Source organism: Herpailurus yagouaroundi, unplaced genomic scaffold, assembly GCF_014898765.1.
Source record: "Herpailurus yagouaroundi ecotype Mexico unplaced genomic scaffold, PumYag 165, whole genome shotgun sequence".
NCBI classification, from domain to species: Eukaryota; Metazoa; Chordata; class Mammalia; order Carnivora; family Felidae; genus Herpailurus; species Herpailurus yagouaroundi.
This window is the reverse complement of record NW_024412406.1, coordinates 33,913,930-33,937,055: the sequence shown is the minus strand read 5'-3', so window position 1 is coordinate 33,937,055 and position 23,126 is coordinate 33,913,930. Positions and strand designations below refer to the sequence as shown.

Here is a 23,126-nt window from a genome sequence, read left to right as displayed (position 1 = left end):
AAAAAAAAAAGAGGTTAGAGTGGGAGAGAGCCAAAGCATAAGAGACTCTTAAAAACAGAACAAACTGAGGGTTGATGGGGGGTGGGAGGGAGGGGAGGATGGGTGATGGGTATTGAGGAGGGCACCTTTTGGGATGAGCACTGGGTGTTGTATGGAAACCAATTTGACAATAAATTTCATATATTGAAAAAAAAAATTCAGCAAATAATAGGATCAATAATAGGATCAGAAAACTGCGTTTGAAACCAAGGTGGGAAACTGTCTTTGTTTGGTAAAGACAAATACATCATTCTCATACCTGAAGAACTAAAAACCACACTTGCAATCCACACACCGGTACCTACCCGCTCATCAAACCCGGTGATTCGTGCATGGTATTCTGGCACTGGCTTTCCTTTGCCATCATACTGACCTAAGACAAACCATAGAAGCTTTCTTTAGGTACAGTTTGTTACAGAACCCTGTATTTTAACACATACCTGTTGATCTAATTTTAAAAAGTTATACAATAAAATTTTTTAGTGAAAGTTGTCATTTAAAAAAATCTGACTTTTTAAAAATAATGCTATTGTTTTTCAATTTGACTAATGGAAGCTAGCTTCCTAATTAATGGAGTAGACTCCTAATTCAAAGTAATTATAGATTCTCCTAATGACAAAAAAGTATGGCAAAATTTTAAATTCTTAATAAATTTATTAAATTCTTTAAAAAAAAAAAGGTAACTATCAAGATCCCAATATTACTATTTTAGAAATCAAAAGTCCTTGCTACCCTACTATTCTCCTTAGAGTCCAGTTTTGTCACCCTAAGGGTTAACTCACCAGGAATCTCCAGCTCATTTCTCAAGAATTCTACTTTGAAATCACTCATCCAGGGTGAACATTCTTTCAGATTCCCAGGTGGCTTTGAGTCTCTGCACATTTTAGATAGTAGTGAGTTGGTAATGTCGGTGAAGTCATGGAGTTTCATTCCAGGTAGCTTAGAACCTCCTTTTCCAAAGTATTTATCAAATTCTTTTCCAAAAGCCTGAAATTAATAATAATTTACCTGAAATATTAATGTTTAGTTTAAACTTTGAGGAAGGTTCTAGGCTTATGTTTATAACAAGTATCCAATTATTTAGGCTTTTTTTCTGTTTTTAAGGTTTATAGTTTTGCTTTCCTTGAATGTTTCAATACTCTAAACATGAGAAGCCCGTCTTTTGTTTGTTTCTTTGTGTTCCTTTGAAAAGACAGAAAGGCGTCAGTGGGGACTTACAGTCATAAATTCTAATCATAAATTCTAATAAGGGCTTAAAAACCTTTCAACCTCTTTGTGTTCATTATCTAGTTACTGTTCTACATCGTTATGACAAGAAGAATACTTAGGAATGAGGTACTGAGGTGCCTGGGTGGCTCAGTTGGTTAAGCGCCAGACTTCAGCTCAGATCATGATCTCACAGCTCATGAGTTTGAGCCCCGCATCAGGCTATGTGCTGACAGCTCAGAGCCTGGAGCCTGCTTCCAATTCTGTCTCCCTCTCCCACTGTCCCTCCCCCACCCACACTCTGTCTCTCTCTCTCTCTCAAAAATAAATAAATATTTTTAAAAATGAAGGAATGAGGTACTAAATAGAGTAATTCAATCAAAATGAAAAGCCCATGATTCTTCATCACAGCTGAAGAACAAAATATGAAAATACTCCTTTCCTTAATAAGGGTTTTTCAAGCCCTTATTCTGGATCATAAACCAGTACAAACATTGAGATAATTTATATTTCTAAAAGCAATAATTGTAAGTCCTTTATCTTGGAACCTAACAAATATTTCTTTGTATTAGTCTCTAATTGTATAGTCTCTATATTTTTGATATAAAATAAAAAAAAACAAAAACAAAACTCAAGAGAATCATTAATAGTGACTTAATAATAATCATCAAGATTTACCTACTCGTCTTTAATTAGAAATTTTTTACAAAATTTCAAACTCACCCCAAAACACAAATCTGGTATAAATGAAATATTTGCTCTATTTTAAGACAATCCATTATAGTAAAATTGACATCTATAAAACAAACTTATTCTTTAATCTGTAAATAGATTAAAAGTATAGAAACAATCTGCAATTCTTAGAATACATGGAAAGATTATGTATTTCCCAAACATAATCAGTACCAGCAACATATGTGAATGGCATAATGCCCTCTGAAGTGAAATTCTGTTTTGACAGATCATTATTTTAATCAATTAATGCAAATCGTATGCTGATTTGGTATGAAGCATAAAGTTCTAGACTGGTTTCCCAAGGTACTAGAAATCAACCTCAAAACAAGTATCATGCCTGGTAGGAATGATCGAGGTTCGTTTCTGCCGCTATGACACGCTCCCTCGGTTAGAGTTGGCAGAGGCTGTGCTCAGCAGCAGCTGGGAAGAAGTGGTCCACCCTAACAGACTTCCAGGGTAAAGCCTTCCCAGCACGCAGGGAAAAGTGGCCATGAATTCAAGGGACAACACACAGTCTTCACTGGGGACACAGGTGATAAACAAGGTCAGACATTCTCACACTGAGGAGACAGACAGGCAGCAAACGGGGGTGAGGGCAGGGGTCACAGCACCCTGAGAGCAGGGCAGATGGGGGAAGGCTGCAGAAGAACGGTACTGCTGAAACGAAGTCTTCTCCCAGGTGATGGATTGGTTCCACTACGCTGGGGGACCTGGTGTCAGTTGCCATTCTGCCACTCTCTCCATTTGACACTGGGCGAGTCTCTGTTTTTCAGATCTAGCTTCTCTGTGTAGAACAAGGCATGAAAAACTACAGTCTGCAAGTCAAAGCCCACTGCCTGTTTTCGTAAACAAAATTTTATTGGGATCCTGTCAACGATATCCATTCACTTACACACCGTCTAGGGCTGCTTTTGTACTAGGGTGGCAGATCTGAGTGCTTGGAACATGAGTCTGGAATGGTCTGAAAGTGGAAAATCTGGACCTTTACAGAAAATGCATGCAGACTACTGGTTTAAGACAAAACCAACACAAATACTTTTCCAAATCTAGGATTCTACAATTCTATAAATTTCATTGATGCTAGTACACTGATTTTAAGTAAAGTATGTATACTTTCTGTTATGAGGCCCTTGCATATTCAGTACTGTGAGACAGACTTCATACAATGTGGAGCCTAATATATGTCATAATATGGAATATAGAGAAGTTAGGGTTTTACCTTCACTTTCAGGATACATCCCTGGTCACATTCAGGCAACAGATAGTCCTGTACGTTCCCACATTCATACCATTAACTAAAACTACCCTAAGTAGGAAGTACCCACCAAAATCTATCTCTACTTACCAAAACTATATTAATTATTCATCTAGTTCAAGATGCCAGTTTCATGTCAGGCAGTATTTAGTAGGCGGAAAGAAAAATCCCTGTCCACAAGTCTAAATCAGGAGGCATAAATTAAAGAAAGAATTAAATATGGTTTCCCACTCCTGAGGATCTCCCCAGAAGAACCCATACACAGATACTCACGGCAGCAGTATTTATAACAGCTAAGACGTGGAAATACTCCAAATGTGCATCAGCTGACAAAAGGATAAAGAAAATGTGGCAGGCCCTAACAGTGGAATAGCATACAGCAATAAAAAGGAATGAAGTCCTGACACATGCTGTAGCACAGATGAACTCTGAAAACATTATGCTGAGTGAAGGAAGCCAGTCACATACTGTAAGATTCCATTTATACAAAATGTCCAAAAGAGGCAATCCACAGAAACAGAAGGCACTTCGGTGGTTGCCTGGGAGTGGAAGCAGCGGGTGGGGGCGGGGGATTGGGAGCACCTGCTAACAGGTATGGGCTTTCTTTTTGGGGTGATGAAAATGTTCAAAAATGTGGTGATATTTACACAGTTCTGAGTATAACAAAACTACAGTATTGTACCCTTTTGCTTTTTAAAGTTTATTTATTTATTTTGAGAGACAGAGCGTGCATGAGAGTTGGGGAGGGGCAGAGAGAGAGAGGGAGAAAGAGAGAATCTCAGGCAATCTCCACAACGTCCGCGTGGAGCCTGATGGGGGGCTCGAACTCACAAACCATGAGATCATTACCGGAGTTGAAGTCAGATGCTTAACCGACCGAACCACCCAGGTGCCCCTTCAGTATTATACACTTTAAATAGATGGATTATAGGGTGTGTGAATTATATCTTAATAAAGCAGTTACTTAAAAAAACACTAGGGGTGCCTCAGTTGGTTAAACATCTGGCTCTTGGTTTCGGCTCAGGTCGTGATCTTGCAGTTTCATGGGTTCGAGTCCCTCATTGGGCTATATGCTGACAGTGTGGAGCCTGCTTATGATATTCTCTCTCTCTCTCTCTCTCTCTCTCTCTCTGTCCCTTACCCACTAATGCTGTCTCTCTCTCAAAATAAACTTTAAAAAAAATGTCCTAAATAAATGAATGAATGAATGAATGAATGAATGAATAAAAAGATTCTCCTTTGCACTAGAGACTGAAACTGAGAACTCTGGCAGTATGAGTCCCAGGACTTCTCCACATGCTTTTAAAGTTTACTAAACAAAGGTAATTTGACCAAAGTTACAACAAAAATCAGTGTGATTAATGCTAACAAAGGTGTACATAAGGTGTGTTACACAACAGAGAAGGAATATCTAATTCTTGTCCGGGAAGGAGGTTCAGGGAAGGCTCTACAGAAGAAATGATGCATACGTCAAGTCTCAAAAGTGAGTTCTCCAGATGGACAAGGGAGAGAAGGTTAAACCCACTTAGAGGGAACAACAAGCACAAGGCATGGCAGTATGAAATCTGGACATTTCAAGTTTCATTTTGATCTCCACTGGCTCCCAGGAGCTTTTCCTGAACTGAAGGGCAACTTTAGAAACAGCTCTCATGTATCCACACTTGTCCTCAAGCCACAGTTCTTTATATACTGTATTTGTCAGCCAATCCCTTTGAATTCAGGAACTGGGTCTGTCTTCTCTTTGTATGTCCTGTAGCACTCAGGAGTATGCCTTGGACAGATATTAAGTGCTCAAAATGGTTATCAACTATAAAATGCAAATATTTTCTTGATCCAACATACACATCATTATGAAAATTATAATTACTAAACTACACACAACCTTCAAATCTAAAAATCTGAGCATGAAGAAAATAATGGAATAAAAACTCCATGGTTTTTCTATTGCCTCACCTGCCACCATCTCACATAAATACATGTATCACTATCTCACAGAAAGTATCAGATCTAAAGAAAAGGTTACAAACTCAACAGACATTTTAAAACCAGAATTATTAACAAGCCAGAAAATGTACAAACTAATCTTCACAATGGTTCCATTATCATAAAAGCAGACTACCCATACCTGAATGAACCTCTTTCTGAAAGCTCCAAGGCCTGGAACCTCTGGGTCTCCCAAGGCTGCATACATTCTTTCATACATCTTTTCAATGTGTTTTTTATTAACAGGGGTTTTTGCTAGTTCAACCTTGATATCATCAGTCCAGTCCTGTGCAGGGAAAAAAAAAAAAAAAAAAGGGAAAAATCAAGTTGACTACAAGTAGATTTTCTCCAAATTCTATGTTTTATGAACTGGAAGCTATTACATTACCTTAAAGAGCATTTCAGGATTAGAGAGCTGCTCTAGGGCACTAATAAAATCTTGAATCACTCCTCCTTGATCCAACTTAATTTTAATCCTATAAAACAATTACCAAGTTTAGATAATCAAACATCTTCCAAAGATCAAAGCCTATGGTTTTTGTATATGACAATTACTTATATTTATATATAAAACTATACACACACACACACACACACACAAATAGTCTAAGGAAGGAGCAATTTTAAAATTCTGTTCAATATTAGATGAAGAACAAAGTATGTATTCTATCAAGAAGTGAGGTTCTTTTTCTTTTTTTTAATTTTCTTTTTTTAAATTTACATCCAAATTAGTTAGCATATAGTGCCAACAATGATTTCAGGAGTAGATTTCTTAATGCCCCTTACCCATTTAGCCTATCCACCCTCCCACAACCCCTCCAGTAACCCTCTGTTTGTTCTCCATATTTAAGGGTCTCTTATGTTTTGTCCCCCTCCCTGTTTTTATATTAGTTTTGCTTCCCTTGCCTTATGTTCATCTGTTTTGCATCTTAAAGTCCTCATGTGAGTGAAGTCATGTGATATGTCTTTTGCTGAGTAATTTCGCTTAGCATAATACCCACTAATTCCATCCATGTAGTTGCAAATGGCAAGATTTCATTCATTTTGATTGCCGAGTAATACTCCATTGTATATATACACCACATCTTCTTTATCCATTCATCCATCGATGGACATCTGGGCTCTTTCCATGTTTTGGCTATTGTTGACAGAGCTTCTATAAACATGGGGGTGTATCTGCCCCTTTGAAACAGCACACCTGTATCCCTTGGATAAATATCTAGTAGTGCAATTGCTGGGTCATAGGGTAGTTCTATTTTTAATTTTTTGAGGAACCAACATACTGTTTTCCAGAGTTGGCTGCACCAATTTGCATTCCCACCAACAAAGGAAAAGAGATCCTCTTTCTCCGCATCTTCCTCGCCAGCATCTGTTGTTGCCTGAGTTGTTCATGTTAGCCATTCTGACAGGTGTGAGGTGGTATCTCATTGTGGTTTTGGTGTGTATTTCCCTGATGATGAGTGATGTTGAGCATTTTTTCATGTGTCGGTTGGCCATCTGGATGTTTTCTTTGAAGAAGTGTCTATTCACGTCTTTTGCCCATTTCTGCACTGGATTATTTGTTTTTTGAGTGTTGAGTCTGAAAAGTTCTTTATAGATTTTGGATACTAACCCTTTATCTGATACATCATTAGCAAATATCTTCTCCCATTCTGTCGGCTGCCTTTTAGTTTTGCTGATTGTTTCCTTCACTGAGCAGAAGCTTTTTTTGTTGACGAGGTCCCAGTAGTTCATTTTTGCTTTTGTTTCCCTTGCCTCTGGAGATGTATTGAGTAAGATGTTGCTGCGGCCAAGATCAAAGAGGTTTTAGCCTGCTTTCTCCTTGAGGATTTTGATGGCTTCGTGTCTTACATTGATGTGTTTCATCCATTTTGAGTTTACTTTTGTGTATGGTGTAAGAAAGTGGTCCAGGTTCATTCTTCTGCATGTCGCTGTCCAGTTTTCCCAGCACCACTTGCTGAAGAGACTGTCTTTATTCCATTGGATATTCTTTTCTGCTTTGTCAAACATTAGCTGGACATACGTTTGTGGGTCCATTTCTGGGTTCTCTATTCTGTCCCATTGATCTGAGTGTCTGTTTTTGTGCCAAGAAATGAGGTTCTTAGATAAGGTAAAAGCAAATACCCTTGCCAATGATGCTGACATTTTGATGCACATAATCTGATGCATATAGTTTCTGAAGTTATATTATAAAAGAAAAGGCCACATTCTCAACGCACTTTCAAACCTTTCTCTTTTCTTTCTTTCAAAAAAAATGAATTATGTTGCAGTAGACTGTGTTGAGAGACAGGTAGGGGGGTGGTAGGCAGGGCACCAGCAGTGGCAAATGGGATATGCACAGCCAACCCACCCACAAATCATGACAAAAGCTGTATCTTACTCTTGTCTTCTCAGAAACAAACACTCTAAATAATGAAACAAATGAGGTCATGACAAAAAAAAAGCTCGTAACAGAGAATGTCAACTAGAACACCATTCCTTTTCCAAGTTTCCCTGTAAAAGTAATCCACTATTGCTAGTTATATCAACAGTCTCCACTTATAAATCAAATGGAAAAATGAAAAGGATGACACTTCAGGCAGTCTACTGAATCTTCGAATTAAAGAATAATTTCAATAACTGATTTCAAAAAGTATCTCATCTAGTCTCAACCAACAAATTACTGTCAACTATTACAAGGACAGAATGTCTCATGAATAAAATTCTAAGATGAAGCATATTTTATTTTTTTAAGTTTATTTATTTTGAGAGACAGTGTATGTACATGCACAGGAGGGGTAGAAAGAGAGAGACAGAGTCCCAGACAGGCTCTGAATTATTGGTGCAGAGCCCAATGCAGGGCTTGAACTCATGAAACGTGAGATCAGACCCGAGCTGAAATCAAGAGTCGGATGCTTAACTGACTGAGCCAGCTAAGGTACCCCAAAGATGAAATTTATTTTAAAAAAGGAAAGGGGCACCTGGGTGGCTCAGTTGGTTAGGTGTCCGACTTTGGCTCAGGTCATGATCTCACAGTTCGTGGGTTCAAGCCCTGTGTCAGGCTCAGTGCAGACAGCTCAGAGCCTGAAGCCTACTTCAGATTCTGTGTCTCCCACTCTCTCTGTCCTACCCCACTGACGCTCTGTCTCCCTCTCTCTCAAAAATAAATAAACATTAAAAGAAAGGAATTTGGGGGCACCTGGCTGACTCAGTCAGTAGAGCATGCGACTGTGCATTGTAAATTTGAGCCCCATACTGGGCATAGAGTGCACTTAAAAATTAAAAAAGGAAAGAGGGACGCCTGAGTGGCTCAGTTGGTTAAGCTTCTGACTCTTGATTTTGGCTCAGGTCATGATCCCATGGGTTCATGAGTTTAACCCCACATTGGGCTCTACTTTGACAACGTGGAGCCTGCTTGGGATTCTCTCTCTCCCTCTCTCTGCCATCCCACCACCTCTACCCCTGACTCAAGCACGCTGTCTCTCAAAAGAAATAAATAAAATTTGGGGCGCCTGGGTGATTCAGTCGGTTAAGTGTCTGACTTCGGCTCAGGTCATGATCCCACAGTTTGTGGGTTCGAGCCCCTCATCGGGCTCTGTGTTCACAGCTCAGAGCCTGGAGCCTGCTTCGGATTCTGTGTCTCCCTCTCTCTCTGCCCCTCGCCACTCATGCTCTGTCTCTGTCTCTCAAAAATAAATAAATATTGAAAAAAAAAATTAAAAAAAAAAAGAAAATTTAAAAAAAATGAAAGAAATTCTGTAACAACATACCAGGAGTAGGTACATTCAACAAATAGATGTCTAAGATTTTCTATTCTCCAAGGATGGCTCTAATTAATTTGAAGACAAACATAAGCTTCCATGTGTTCGCTTTTTTTTTTTTTTTTTTACATAAGCTGTACACCCAAGATCAAGAGTCACATGCTCCCCTGACTGAGCCAGCTAGGAGGCCCCCACGTGTTTGCTTTTACCATACACTTTTTAAAATAAGCGATCATATTTAACCAACCCACCTTGCCACAAACTCCTTATTCTTATGACCAGCAGAAGTATCTTTGAAGGAATAGCTTTCACTACTTATTATAAATGGGTAGATAATCGCCTGTGGATAGTTATCAGCAATTTCTTCCACAGTGTGCTGGACAGCAACAGCTTCCTCTTTGTCCAGTAAAGCCACCATATGGCTGATCCAGCCAATGAACTGCCAGCAAGGAATGGAAGACATCTAAAACACAGAGAAGTGTAACTTAATGATGAATAAAATATTTAACAGTTTTATTATAAAAGTATTATGTGTTCATATAAAAAAATATGTATCTATATACAGAAGTATAAAAACAGGCATAAGTCTAAAACAAAACATCTTCTCTCCCTCAGTCCTCTCAGTTCTTATTCCAGTGAGGCAACCATTCCACTGTTTTGGATGTTTTGCCTGCAAGTGCAACCATATTCTTTCTTTACTTGAATGGAATCAGACTCCATATACTGTCTGACAGAGATTCACCCCATTCCTTTTAACAGCTATATAGTATTCCATTTTGCTTAACTACTGCTATATAATCAATTTTTACGTTATTTTCCAAGTTTTTCTATTAGAGATAATGCTATAAGGGAAATCCCTACACGTTTATCACTTGTGCTATGTGTGCCCACTGGATAAATTCCTACAGGTAAAACTACTGTGTGAACATTAATAATTGTAAAAAACGTTGCTAGATTTCCCTCCAAAAAGATTTTTCAAATTTTCATTTTTAAAAGTGTAATGAAAACTCCTATAACTCAATACCAAAAACCCAAATAATCTGATTAAAAAATGGGCAGCACAGCTCAGAAAACCGAGACTCTCCCCCTAAGGTCAGAAACACGACAGGGATGTCCACTCTCACCACCGTTGTTCAACATAGTCCTGGATGTCCTAGCCTCAGCAATCGGACAACAAAAAGAAATAAAAAAGCATACAAATTGGCAAACTTTCATTCTTTGACAAAGAATGTCAAAGATAAAGACATACAAAGCATACAAAGCAGACATACAAAGGAGACATACAAAGCAGACAAAGCACACAAAGACAAACTTTCATTCTTGACAAAGAAGTCAAACTTTCATTCTTTGCAGATGACATGATACTCTATGTGGAAAACTCGAAAGACTCCACCAAAAAACTACTAGAACTCATCCATGATTCAGCAAGTCACAGGATATAAAATCAATGTATAGAAATCCATGGTGGTGGTTGCATTTCTACACACCAATACACACCAATAATGAAGCAGCAGAAAGAATCGATCCCATTTACAATTGCACCAAAGAACTGTAAGATACCTAGGAATAAACCTAACCAAAGAGGTAAAAGAGCTGTATGCTGAAAACTATAGAAAGCTTATGAAAAAAAGCTTAAGAAGACACAAAGAAATGGAAAAGCATTCCATGCTCATAGATTGGAAGAAGAAATATTGTTAAAATGTCTATACTACTCAAAGCAATCTATATATTCAGTGCAATCCCTATCAAAGTAACACCAGCATTTTTCACAGAGCTAGAACAAACAACCCTAAAATTTGTACGGAGCCAGAAAAGACCCTTAATAGCCCAAGTAATGTTGAAGAAGAAAAGCAGAGTGGGAGGCATTACAATTCCAGACTTTCAGCTGTATTGCAAAGTTGTAATCATCAAGACAATATGGTAGTAGCACAAAAACAGACACATAGATCAATGGAACAGAACAGAGAATGCAGAAATGGCCCACAAACGAATGACCAACTAATCTTAGACAAAGCAGGAAAGAATCTCCAATGGAAAAAAGGCAGTCTCTTCAGCAAACAGTGCTGAAAACTGGGCAGTGACATGCAGAAGAATGAACTTGGATCACCTTCTTACACCATTCACAAAAATAAATTCAAAATGGATGAAAGACCTAAATGTGAGACAGGAAACCATCAAAATCCTAGAGAAGAACACAGGCAACAACCTTTTTGACTTCAGCTACAGCAACTTCTTACTAGACACATCTCCAGCAGCAAGGGAAACAAAAGGAAAAATGAACTATTGGGACCTCATCAAGATAAAAGCTTTTGCAAAGCAAAGGAAACAATCAACAAAAATAAAAGAAAAGAAATGGGAGAAGATATTTGCAAATGACCTATTAGATAAAAGGGATTAGTATCCCAAAATCTACAAAGAACTTATCAAACTCAACCCCCCCCCAAAAAAAATCCAGTGCAGAAATGGGCAAAAGGCATGAATAGACAGCCAAAGAAGACACCCAAATGGCTAACAGACACATAAAAAGATGCTTAACAATACTCATCACCAGAGAAATACAAATTAAAACCACAATGAGATTCCACCCCACTCCTGTCAGAATGGCTAAAATTAACAACTCAGGAAACAACAGATTTTGGCAGGATGTAGAGAAAGGGGAACTGTTTTGCACTACTGGTGGGAATGCAAACTGGTGCAGCCACTCTGGAAAACAATATCGAGATTCCTCAAAAAGTTAAAAATAGAACTACACTATGACTCAGCAATTGCACCACTAGGTATTTTTCCAAAGGATACAAAAATGCTGATTCAAAGGGGCACATGCACCCCAATTTTTATAGCAGCACTATCAACAATGGACAAATTATGGAAAAAGCCCAAATGTTCACTGACTGATGAATGGATAAAGATGTGGTATATGTATAAAATGGAATATTACTTGGGATCAAAATGGCGATGAAATCTTGCCATTTGCAACAATGTGGATGGAACTAGAGTGTATTATGCTGAGCGAAATATGTTGGAGAAACAAATATCATAGGATTTCACTCATGTGGAATTAAAAAAAAACAAAACATGAGAATATGGGAAGGGAAGTAAAAAACAGAAAAACAAAGTGGGAGGCAAACCATAAGAGACTAAATACAGACAACAAACTGAGGGTTGCTGGAGGGGTGGTGGGTGAGGGGATAGGGTAAATGGGCAATGGGCATTAAGGACGGCATTTGTTGGGATGAACACTGGGTATTACATTTAAGTGATGAATCACTGGGTTCTTCCCCTGAAACCGCTGCAATTGTATGTGAACTAACTTGAATTTAAATAAATACATTTTTAAAAATAGGAAGGAGAGCTGAATAGATATTTTTCCAAAGAAAACATACAGATGATCAACAGACACATGAAAAGATGTTCAACATCACTAATCAACAGGGAAACAGAAATCAAAACCACAATGAAATCTCACCTCGCTAGCTAGTCAGAATAGCTAGTATCAAAAAAACAATAAACAAGTGTTGGCGAGGATGTAGAAAAAAGGGAACCCTCCTGCATGTTGGTGGGAATGTAAATTCCGCTATGTAAATTTGGTGGGAATGTAAATTTCCACTATGGAAAACAGTAGGGAGGTCCTCAAAAAGTTAAAATTAGAAACACCACACAATCCAGTAGTTCTACTTGTAGGATATTAACTCAAAGAAAACAAAAACACTAATTCAAAACAATATCTGCACCCTCATGTTTATTGCAGCATTATTTACAATAGCTAAAATACAGAAGCAACCCAAGTGTCCCCTGATAGATGAATGGATAATGGAGTGTGATATATGCATTTAATGGGTTATCACTCAGCCATGAAGAATGAATTCTCACCATTTGCAACAACAAAGATGAACCCAGTGGGTATACAGCTAAGTGAAGTAAGCCAGACAAAGATTTTACTTACATGATTTTTACATATACGTGGAATCTAAAAAACAACATAAATGAACAAACAAAAAACAGAAACAGACTCATAAATACAGAGAACTAGTGGTTGCCAAAGGGGAGAGGTGTGGCAGGATGAGCAAAATAGTTGAAGGAGATTAAGAGGTACAAATTTCCAGTTATAAAATGAGATCCCCAGCCCCGTGCAGCCCACTCTGGATGCCTGCCCCTCACTGACCCGAGTCCGAGGACGTGGTGAACCAGGTTATCAAGTGCAAGACTGCAGTTGCCTGGGAGGCAGAAAAGCCTGTCTATAGCAGACGTAGAGGCGTCACCCCCAAAGGCTCATGAAGTTCAAATTAAGATTATCCCCACTGCAGTTGGCCACACCAATGCCTACGAGTGGGGCTGATCCTTAGGGGAGTTTTCCAGGGATCTTGGGACATGAACGTGCTGCAATCGTGGAAAGTGTTGGTGAAGGAGTGATGAAGCTGAAGGCCAATGATACTGTCATCCCACTTACATCGCACAGTGTGGAGAATGCAAATTTTGTCTAAACCCTAAAACAAACCTTTGCCAGAAGACAAGAGTTACTCAAGGAAAAGGATTAATGCCAGGTGCTACTAGCCGATTTACTTGCAAAGGAAAGACAACTTTACATTACATGGGAACCAACAAGTTTTCTGAAAATACAGTTGTGGCTGGTATCTCTGTTACTAAAATGGACCCTTCGACAACTTTGGTGACGTCTGCCTTCTGAGTTATTGCATTTCAACTGGTTATGGTGCTGCTATGAACAGTGCCATCTTGGCCTAGGAGGAGTTGGATCGGCGGTTATTGTGGGATTCACAAGGGCCAAGGAGTCTAGACCCCCAGGACTTCGGGAAACCCATCCAAGAAGTGTTCACTGAAATGACTGGCAGAGGAGTGAACTATGCCTTTGGGTGTACTGGTAACCCGGAAGTCACAAGAGCAGCACTGGAGGCGTGCCACACAGGTTGGGGCATCGGCGTAGCAGTTGGAGTAGCTGCTTTGGGTGAAGAAATCGCCACTCACCCATTTCAGCTGGTAAGAGGCCGCATGTGGAAAGGCACTGCCTTTGGAAGATGGAAGGGTGTGGAAAGTGTCCCAAAGTTGGTGTGAATATATGTCCAAAAAGGTAAAAGTTGATGAATTTGTGACTCACAATTTGTCGTTTGACCAAATTAACAAAGCCTTTGAACTGATAGATGCAGAAAAGAGCATTCAAACTATTGTAAAGCTTTAATATTTATTTTTTTAATGTTTACTTACTTTTGAGAGAGAGAGACAGAGCATAGCGGGGGAGGGGCAGAGAGAGAGGGAGACACAGAATCTGGGGCAGGCTCCAGGCTCTGAGCTGTCAGCACAGAGACTGACCCAGGGCTCGAACTCTCGAACTGTGAGATCACGACCTGAGCCGAAGTCGGATGCTTAACTGACTGAGCCACCCAAGCACCCCAAACTGTTGTAAAGCTTTAAATTCAACAGAGAAAAATACGTCCATCCTTGCACCTAAGTCTGCTGGTCCAGCTGGAACAGCAAGACAAGCAGGGAGGAGCTCTTCCAAGTTTAGTCTCTTAGACCTTCTCTACTACTACTTCTAGAGTAACCTACTCTGGGGAACACTATGTTGCATATAATTCATAAATCTCTAATCAAGGACAAAGCTAATACAGTCATGAATTTATTTTCTGAACTCTCTTTTACATGAATAATTGCTAGCTCATTAAGGAATATTCTAACATAATAAAAGTAATTTCTTCATATGTGAAATAAATGAGTATGTCATGGGATAGTAAAGTATAGCATAGGGAATACAGTCAATAATACTGTAATAACACGGTATAGTGACATACGGGAATTACACTTATTGTGATAAGCACTGAATAATGCACAGAATTATTGAATCATTATGCTGTATGCCTAAAACTAATATCACATTGTTATGTCAACTTAAACTTCAATTTAAAAAAATGTATTAGATTGACTAGTCTCCAAAATCTTTTCCAATTCTGGAGACAATCAGTTTTTTAAATTTATTGTCAATTTGAGAGGTGAAAAATACCTAATTTTAATTTTCACATTTCATTATTAGTGAGGGTACACAGTCTGTTTATTTTCCTTACATATTTAATCATACATGTGTTTCCTCTGACCATTTTCTAGTGTCTATTTATTTTATAGAGGCAGACATCAGCTCTTTTTTTGTTTGTTCCCCAGATAGAAGTGTTGATTATTTTCCTTTATAGCTTCTGGTTTTTGTATAGCTTCACTCCAAGGCCATTTTTAAATTTGCTCATGTTCCCCACCACCCCTGCCCCCGCCCCATGCTTTTTAATGTGCTAGTTTTAAGATAAAATCCGATGCACTTGGAATGTTGGTGTACGAGTGAACTAGGCAAGCTTCCTCCTTTCAACTATTAAATGAGGAAAGAGCAAAGTGTGTGGGGATAAAAGGCATCAGTCCATATAGCCACAGGGAGTGCTCAATAATGGTTAGCTCCTCATCCCTGGTGCCATAACAACATTGACTGAACATTCCATTTATTTCCTCACAAATTCGAAATGCTATTTTTATCATATGTAAATAAAATATTATTTTGGAAAAACTAAAATCATAACTTATTTAATGATTTCTTCATTTGTCTTTAAGGAAAACACATACACATATATATACACTACATTTCTGAAGTTACTTTCATCTCCTTTTTAGGATCTTTTGGAAAAATCCCTACTCTTCCACAACCACAAGAGGGTCAGAGGGTGTAGTATAAAGCCCTGCCAGGCACGGAGTCTCCACAGCTCAGATACCAGCATTGTTTAAAAATATACGAGGTAAAGCTAATAGAGTACTATGCTACCCTTTTTAAACTATCATATTATTAACTCAAAGCCTGGCCCTATTTTCTAGTTAAACATCTAGAAAAGTCATTAAGGAGTCTTTCAGATGGCCCCTATGACAGGAAGGCAGCAGGCTGATGCAGACCTGTGGGGGAGGCCTTCATGGGACACACGAATGGTGAGCAGACCGTGTGGGGGAGTGCCCGCGCACCCTGGCTGTTCGCCGCGCGCGCAGAGGACTCAGGATCCTGTGAACACGGTGCTGCCAGAAGGCACTACGGTCACGGGGGTGGGAAGCCAGCTGAAATGTACTCCCTCTCCCTGAGATAAATCATAAACTGAGCATAAGGCACCAACAGATGTTCCAGACTACAGCTTACTCGTTATGGGCAGCAAATTGTGTTCCAGAAAGTTCCCGCCTCTGTCCCAAACATAACTCCTCCTCTTCCTGGGGTCCTTGTTCAGACAGTGTTCTTATCAACACCCACAAAGGGAAACTGGTAAATGTGAACACTCTTTTATATAGCTGTATACAACTTTAAGTTCTATATGTTTTTGGAATGTAGTAAAATTCAATCTGGTTAGGAAAAAGTGTAACTTGTGCACCACACATACTAACGTGTTTAAATATAAACAGAAACATGTCTTCACGTACTGTAAAGTTGTCTTCACCAGAATTCAAATACTAACCTCTTTTGTCATTAGGCTCAGGGTCTCCTCAGGATATAGCTCTATAATCTGCAGCAGTCTGGGAAACTTCAGCCTGGCTTCACTGGAATGCAATTTTAAAGCTTTCAACATTTTGTCCACCACAAGGGCTGGATACATCTGCAGTTCTACAGACTCAATAACTACCAAGGACAGGAGAGAAGAAAAAATGGTCAATATATCCACTTATATAAACTGTAAAATTTAACAAATGACTATATTTCCCTTTTTGGTTTATATTTTGTATCATGTCACTGTTCTCTTTTTCACACGTATTTAGATCAACCAACACCAGACGTAGTTTTGGGCCATATGTGAAAGCGTCCATCTTGAACCTTACTCTTCTGTTGGATCATGCATTCTGCATGAAGCGCAGTTTGCTTCCTGGGCTGGGTGGGAACACAGGGCAGCTTCTGGTCACTGAATTTATATCAGGAGCAAGAGGCAGGCCATGTAGCCAATATTACCAAAGCAACAAGCAAAATGTAGAAAGTATAAACTAAACAAACAGAAAGACAAATGATAGCTAGACTCTGTGTTGTCTGAAGATGTCACTGCCTCTTAAAAAGACAAGACCTTGGGGCACCTGGGTGGCTCAGTTTAATGTTCAACCTTGGTTCAGCTCATGATCTCAAGGCCTGTGGGTTTGAGCTCCACGTCAGGCTCTCTGATGTCAGCGCAGAACCCACTTCAGATCCTCTGTTCCCCTCTTTCTCTGCCCCTCCCCCACTCGTGTGTGTGTGTGTGTGTGTGTGTGTGTGTGTGTGTGTGCACTCTCTCTCAAAAATAAATCAACATGAAAAAAAAGGGCAAGACTTTTCTCAGAATAACTGCCACTTAAAAACAAACAAGCAAACTGGAAACCTAAAATATCCACAAAAGTCTTAAGACTGGTTAACACAGTGTGACAAACTAAATGGCTTTTCCTTCTGTGATTCACCTGAGGCACTCTCCTCCTCCTTGCGAAGCTGCTGGTCACAGAAATCCACCAGTGTCATGTAAGCCTCTGTCATGTTGGCTACAGGCCCCTGGCCCTTGAGGGAAGGCTGGGCCTCCTCTTCAGCTGTCCGTACGGCCTCAGAAAGGTGATGGAATGCTCTCTGGTATAGCCCTGCAATCACCTAGAATTCACAGAGGTCTGTGAGTACGGCTGAAGTTTTCTCGAAGAACTCTACTTTCTACTTGTGATGATACAGAAAGATTACTTGTGATTTCTGAGTCATGAGATATCACAGAAAGCTGGTTAAATGGAAAAGGGAGTTTGTCTGCCCTGATTGTGAAACAGTAAGTGATTCCAGTACGATCCTCAGTACTTTTAAAAATCAGATGGTCCACTAATCATGCAGAACTGGCACCAAAGGTCACTGGGGGTCATATAGCCTGTCCGAAGGAGAGACAGAAGATGGTGCTTTAACCTCACCACCCTGCACAGATATTGCTAACACTGTGGAGGAAGAAGGCAAGGCTAACAACTGAAGTGAGATGGGCACAGTGAGATGAGAAGCTGCTAACTATGGAAAATACAAATTCATTTTAAAAAAGCTAAGCAAAGCAGACACTACTTAAAAAAGGGCAGAAAAACCTGGTTTGCCCCACAAGCTAGTGGGATGTCTGAATGGCGGCTGGTGGTGAAATTTCATTAAAAAAATCCATGGAAGAACTGTTCCCATCAATCTGACACAAATTTCTGATTTTTAATACTAAAACAGTCTGTATTGTTCAAATAAACAGGAAACACATGGAGTATGTCAGTTTTCCACATAAGAAACTTGGCTGTGCATAACTGTCAAATATATTTCCAAACACAAAGCAATCATCATTCTTCATTATTTCTTTCATGTAGCCAGAAGGCTGCACATTATAGATACACAACACACAAACATAACAAGCTCACTCTTCCTGTGTTCATTACCTTGTCTGTATTCTCTGAACTGGATCCAGAAAGGTCCAAGATTCTTCTAGCCTTGCTTTCCTCGATTTCAGCAAGGCAGGTTGGTTCCCTGCTGAGAGCATCAGCTATGATTCTGTAAGTTGTACCCAAGAGAATGTTCTGGTCATGGAAAGCCAGAATATTTTTGCTTAAGTAACTTGATATGCTCTCACCTGTTGGATGAAAAACATACAACACACATGATTTTCTCAGAAATAAATGAATGCCATAAATAAAAAAAAAAGATATTCATAGCGTACAAAAGTTGTTTTCTATTAAAAAAGTAAAATAAATCTTGAAGGGATAAGAAACTGACTTCAAACATTGGTTAGGGAATTTCTTGAATTCACATTAATGAAAAATGTTCTTTGTTAGCAGTGGCTGTATCAACGCCTACAGAAGTCAAGCAATTAAAACGCTGAATAAACTTTTATTCAAGCACCATCGTTCTGCATTTTGTCAAAGCACCAAATTCTCTAATCATGCAGAACTGGCACCAAATTCTCTTATAAAGAAAATGGCTCTTTTTAATGTGATTTGTGCGTGTATCTTAATAGCGCAGAGTACATTTTTAAGTTGATAATGTGGCCTATAGCTGATAACACCACAGATGCTACTACATTCAAAGGTCTAGTTCTACGTCTTACTGTGTGGTTCTAGGAAAGGAACTTATTAGCCCTGGTCAAGCCTGCAGCTTGCACAGGTGTGAGAAGGACGCAAGCAAGAGAAAGGGCCGTCACCTAGCAAGTCCCGTCAACTACACTGCCATGTTCATCTGTCCATGAAAATTCTCTGCCAAATTTCCCTCAGATACATAATCAAAATTACTGGCCCTGTTATTTCACAAGACTGTTACAAACCACCGCCATACCTAGGACACTAAAACTGGGTCATTATTATGAGCACTAATGTTTTCTCAGGATCAGCAAACTCCTCCTCCTCTCCCCTATTCCCCCCACCAAAAAACCCTAAAAATATTCAAGCAATCATAAGGGTGATGTTCTAACTCTGATCAAACAAAGTCCTGTTTCCCCTATTTGAATTTTGACTGAGACTGATATCTGATATAACACCCTGTGCTACTGAAGAGTCAGATTTGGGAATAGGATTGTAAACAGTGCCATGTACCCTTGGACACAGGGCAGCAGAGCAGGTGGAGTGGATCAAAAACTCTCAAAGAGAAAGGTTTTCTCCCCTCAGCCTTAAAGGCTATGTTATTATAAAAAGAGAAGAGCTGAGAGAAAAAAAGGCAGTTCATGTTCAACTTTTTACAAGGCAATTCTTATAAGTAAACGAGGTTTTCAAAATAATTAAGCTATTAGATTCATAATTTGCATAAGTATTAAAGAAAAAAATTTTAATTTCAATTTTATTTGATCGATAAAGAAATAAAATCTCCAAATACCAAATTCAGTAGCATTACTAAGATAAAAACTACCTTGGCTCCAAAGAGTTAGTAAAATTGTCACAAGATTTAATTCGCAAATATAAGATAAAGCAGCAAAAGAAGAGTTCTCATAGACACAGAGACGTAAGATAAAACAGTGCTGCTGCACGTATTTAGGTAGGAAGAGCATCCTGGTACCCAGCAAGGAGACTGTTTTCAGCGCCGTGAGGACCTGCTCCGGGCAGCTCTGGGCCCGGCTCCGGCTGTGGCTGAGCCGGGAGTAGCTGTGCACCCACTTCACCTGCCAGCCATCTCTTGTTTTGGAGTCTCTATGCAGCTCCTTCAGTAGCTTCATGGCAAGTGAGAAATTGTGCTACAGAAGAGAGAAAGAGATACGATGACATACAGGTGGTAACTTAGAAATAAAACTATTTAATGTAAGTTTTTAACTGGCCTGCTTTCCTTTTTGCATGACACAACTCACCTTAGAGCAGCGAACCCCACCTCCCCTTAAATTATGTAGATGTGTTCTTATTCATCGTGGGGATAGATTCACACTTAAAGTGTACAATTCTGTGTCTCTTAGTATATTCACAAAGTTGGGCGACCATCACCACTATCCAGTTCCAGAACGTCTGATCAACTCAAAAAGAAACCCTTTGTCCATGAGCATTTGCTCCCCATTCCCCCTGGCCATGGCCAAACCACTAATCTACTTCTGTCTCTGTGGATTTACCTATTCTGGACATTTCATGTCAGTGAAATCAGAAAACATGTGGTGATTTTCACCTGTCTCCTTTCACTTAGCATAGTATTTTCTGGGTTCATCCATGTTACAGTTTGCATCAGTACTTTATTCCTTCACATGGCTGAATAACATTGTACTGCATGAATATAACACAGTTTATTTACCCATTCATCTACCGATAGATTCTTGGGCTGTTTACACCTTTTGGCTATCTTGAATACAGATACATACAGATTTCTGTGCATACAGATTTCTGTGTGGACACACACTCTCTTTTCTCCTGGGAGTGGAACTGCTGGGTCACATGCTAACTCTACGTTTAACTTTTCAAGGAACTGTCAGACTGTTCTCCACAGCGGCCGCACCATTTTACGCTGTCATCAGCATATGAGGGTTCCAATTTCTCCACATCTTCACCAACACTTGTTACTGTCTCTTTGATTACAGTGGGTGTGAAGTGGTGTCTTGTGTGGTTTTGATTTGCATTTTCCAACGTTTATTTATTTTTGGGACAGAGAGAGACAGAGCATGAACGGGGGAGGGGCAGAGAGAGAGGGAGACACAGAATCGGAAACAGGCTCCAGGCTCTGAGCCATCAGCCCAGAGCCTGACGCGGGGCTCGAACTCCCGGACTGTGAGATCGTGACCTGGCTGAAGTCGGACGCTTAACCGACTGCGCCACCCAGGCGCCCCTGATTTGCATTTTCCTAATAACTAATAATGTTGACCATCTGTGGATCTACTTTGGAGAAATGTCGATTTAGATCCTTTGCCCTTTTTTTGTTGGGTTGTTTGAGTTTTTGTTGTTCAGTTATAAAGAGTCCGTTAGGTGTTCTGCATAGTGGATCCACAGCAAATATATGATTTCCCAGTATTTTCTCACATTGTAGGAGTTGTCTCATCACTCTTTGTAGTGTGTTATTTACGGCACAGGAGTTTTTAAATTTAGGTGTATAAATGTTGGTTGTTGTGTGAACGTCTTTTAAATCTTCCCTATCAAGGTTCAAAGACATTTTCCTCAAACTAGTGCCTTCGTAATTACCCCCCTTCCAACCGCAAAGGCTAAAATTCCGAGGCATCCTCAGCTGCACCTTCTCCATCATTCCCAGCGTCTCTGGGCTTCTTCTATCACTAACAGAGCATCTCGCACGCTGTCTGCGTTCCCACCACCTCCTCCCTACATTGAGACTTCACAGTCTCTCTGCCTTTTCCCTGAGCAGCCAATCTTCCAAACAGCTTCTGACGTAGTCAATATGTTCAGAGCAGACTTCAATTCCCAGTTTCTCACCTCCATGATTTTGTTTGAATTTATCTTGTATCTATAACATCCTTCTCTTTTCTTCACGTGCAAACCCTGCTGTTTCCATAAAGCCTTGCCCAAATGCCTCCTTCTCCAGGAAGCCCTCTTACCAGGCAGAATCTCTCTTGTTCCCTGGGCTCTCCTAGCATGGTGACCTCTCTTTTCTTTGCCCACCTTGAACTTTTGTTGGGTCAAAGTGCAGCTCTTGTTCTCTCGCCAGACGGTGACCACGAGAGAAGGAACAGTAGCCTTTACCCAGACATTGCTGGGTACAGTTTCTGAGCCGCACCGTGCTACTCATCACTACTCACAACTTCCTCCCCACCAAATTCCTAACCTCAAATCACCCCATTATGACCACAAACCCAGTCTATTCACCAAACTCCTGTTATGTCTGCTTTATAATCTCAAGACCTCTGGTAACTTTACCTGCCTTCTTTCCGCTTCCGCTTCCTTCCATGTGCAGTTAAGCCAGCCACCACTTTCATAGCAAGATCATCAGCCGTTGTCCCTGTGTTACACCCACCTGGCAAAACCACACTCTGGGTATATCGAGGGCATGCCTCGTCCGCTCCTACACACTTACAGATGCACCAGAGACACAGTAGCCAGGCTCTCTGTGTGCCCCAACAGTCCTTCCGTGGCTTTCCAGGCCCTCCACCACAGTCCACAATAGCCCACCACTCTCTCACTGTCCTCAGCTCTCCTCAGCTCAACCTCTGCAGAGGGCCTCACGGCCAGTTCTCAGAGAGAACAGATGAGCTCTCCCACTCACCTTTGCCTGAATCCTGTCCCCGCAAACTCCACAAGAAATCCGATTTCCCCAGTGACGTCCTCTCTCTCCCTAGCATTAGGCTTTAAACACCCTCAGGCACCTCCACCCTAAAGACCAAACTCCTCCCTGAACCCACTGGCTCCTCTGCATCTTGGCCTCCTTAGGGACAGCCTGCGCTCACTGTCCCTGAATCTCTACCTTCATCTCTTCTTCCACCCATTATGATCTGACTTCTGCTCTCGTGAAATGATTCTCACCAAAGTCAACACAAGCCTCCCCTCAATGCAAGGGCACTTCGGTCTTTGCACACCTTTGCTCTCCCAGGTAATGACTTCTGCCCCTTCCTGTGGGCTCAGCCCCTCGGGGTCATCATCTAATGTCACCGTTTGGTTTCAGCTCCTTTGTGGGCACCTCTCCCTTTGCTCCTCCCAGAGCCATAGGTCTGTTTTGGCAACTCGTCTTGGTCGCCATATCCACTCCAGACAGTCCACATGCCAGTCACACATCATACCTCTATCGGAAGCATAATTCTTTT

At 40.3% G+C, this 23,126-nt stretch overlaps 1 protein-coding gene and 1 pseudogene across 3 annotated transcripts in view; one reads left to right on the top strand and one right to left on the bottom strand.

Annotated features, from left to right (window-relative positions):
* Positions 1 to 23,126, bottom strand: part of PRKDC (protein kinase, DNA-activated, catalytic subunit) — a 203,611-nt gene that overhangs the window by 15,011 nt on the left and 165,474 nt on the right. For all 3 annotated transcript variants that reach the window (XM_040487835.1, XM_040487836.1, XM_040487837.1), the window contains 9 exons: positions 19,967 to 20,141; positions 18,364 to 18,554; positions 17,392 to 17,572; positions 16,434 to 16,594; positions 9,210 to 9,421; positions 5,607 to 5,694; positions 5,361 to 5,504; positions 822 to 1,026; positions 345 to 412 (listed from right to left, as the gene is read on the bottom strand). In XM_040487835.1, coding sequence (XP_040343769.1) covers positions 345 to 412; positions 822 to 1,026; positions 5,361 to 5,504; positions 5,607 to 5,694; positions 9,210 to 9,421; positions 16,434 to 16,594; positions 17,392 to 17,572; positions 18,364 to 18,554; positions 19,967 to 20,141 — 1,425 coding nt within the window. The remainder of the gene's footprint in view (positions 1 to 344; positions 413 to 821; positions 1,027 to 5,360; positions 5,505 to 5,606; positions 5,695 to 9,209; positions 9,422 to 16,433; positions 16,595 to 17,391; positions 17,573 to 18,363; positions 18,555 to 19,966; positions 20,142 to 23,126) is intronic.
* LOC121038009 (alcohol dehydrogenase class-3-like) lies at positions 12,810 to 14,177 on the top strand (annotated as a pseudogene).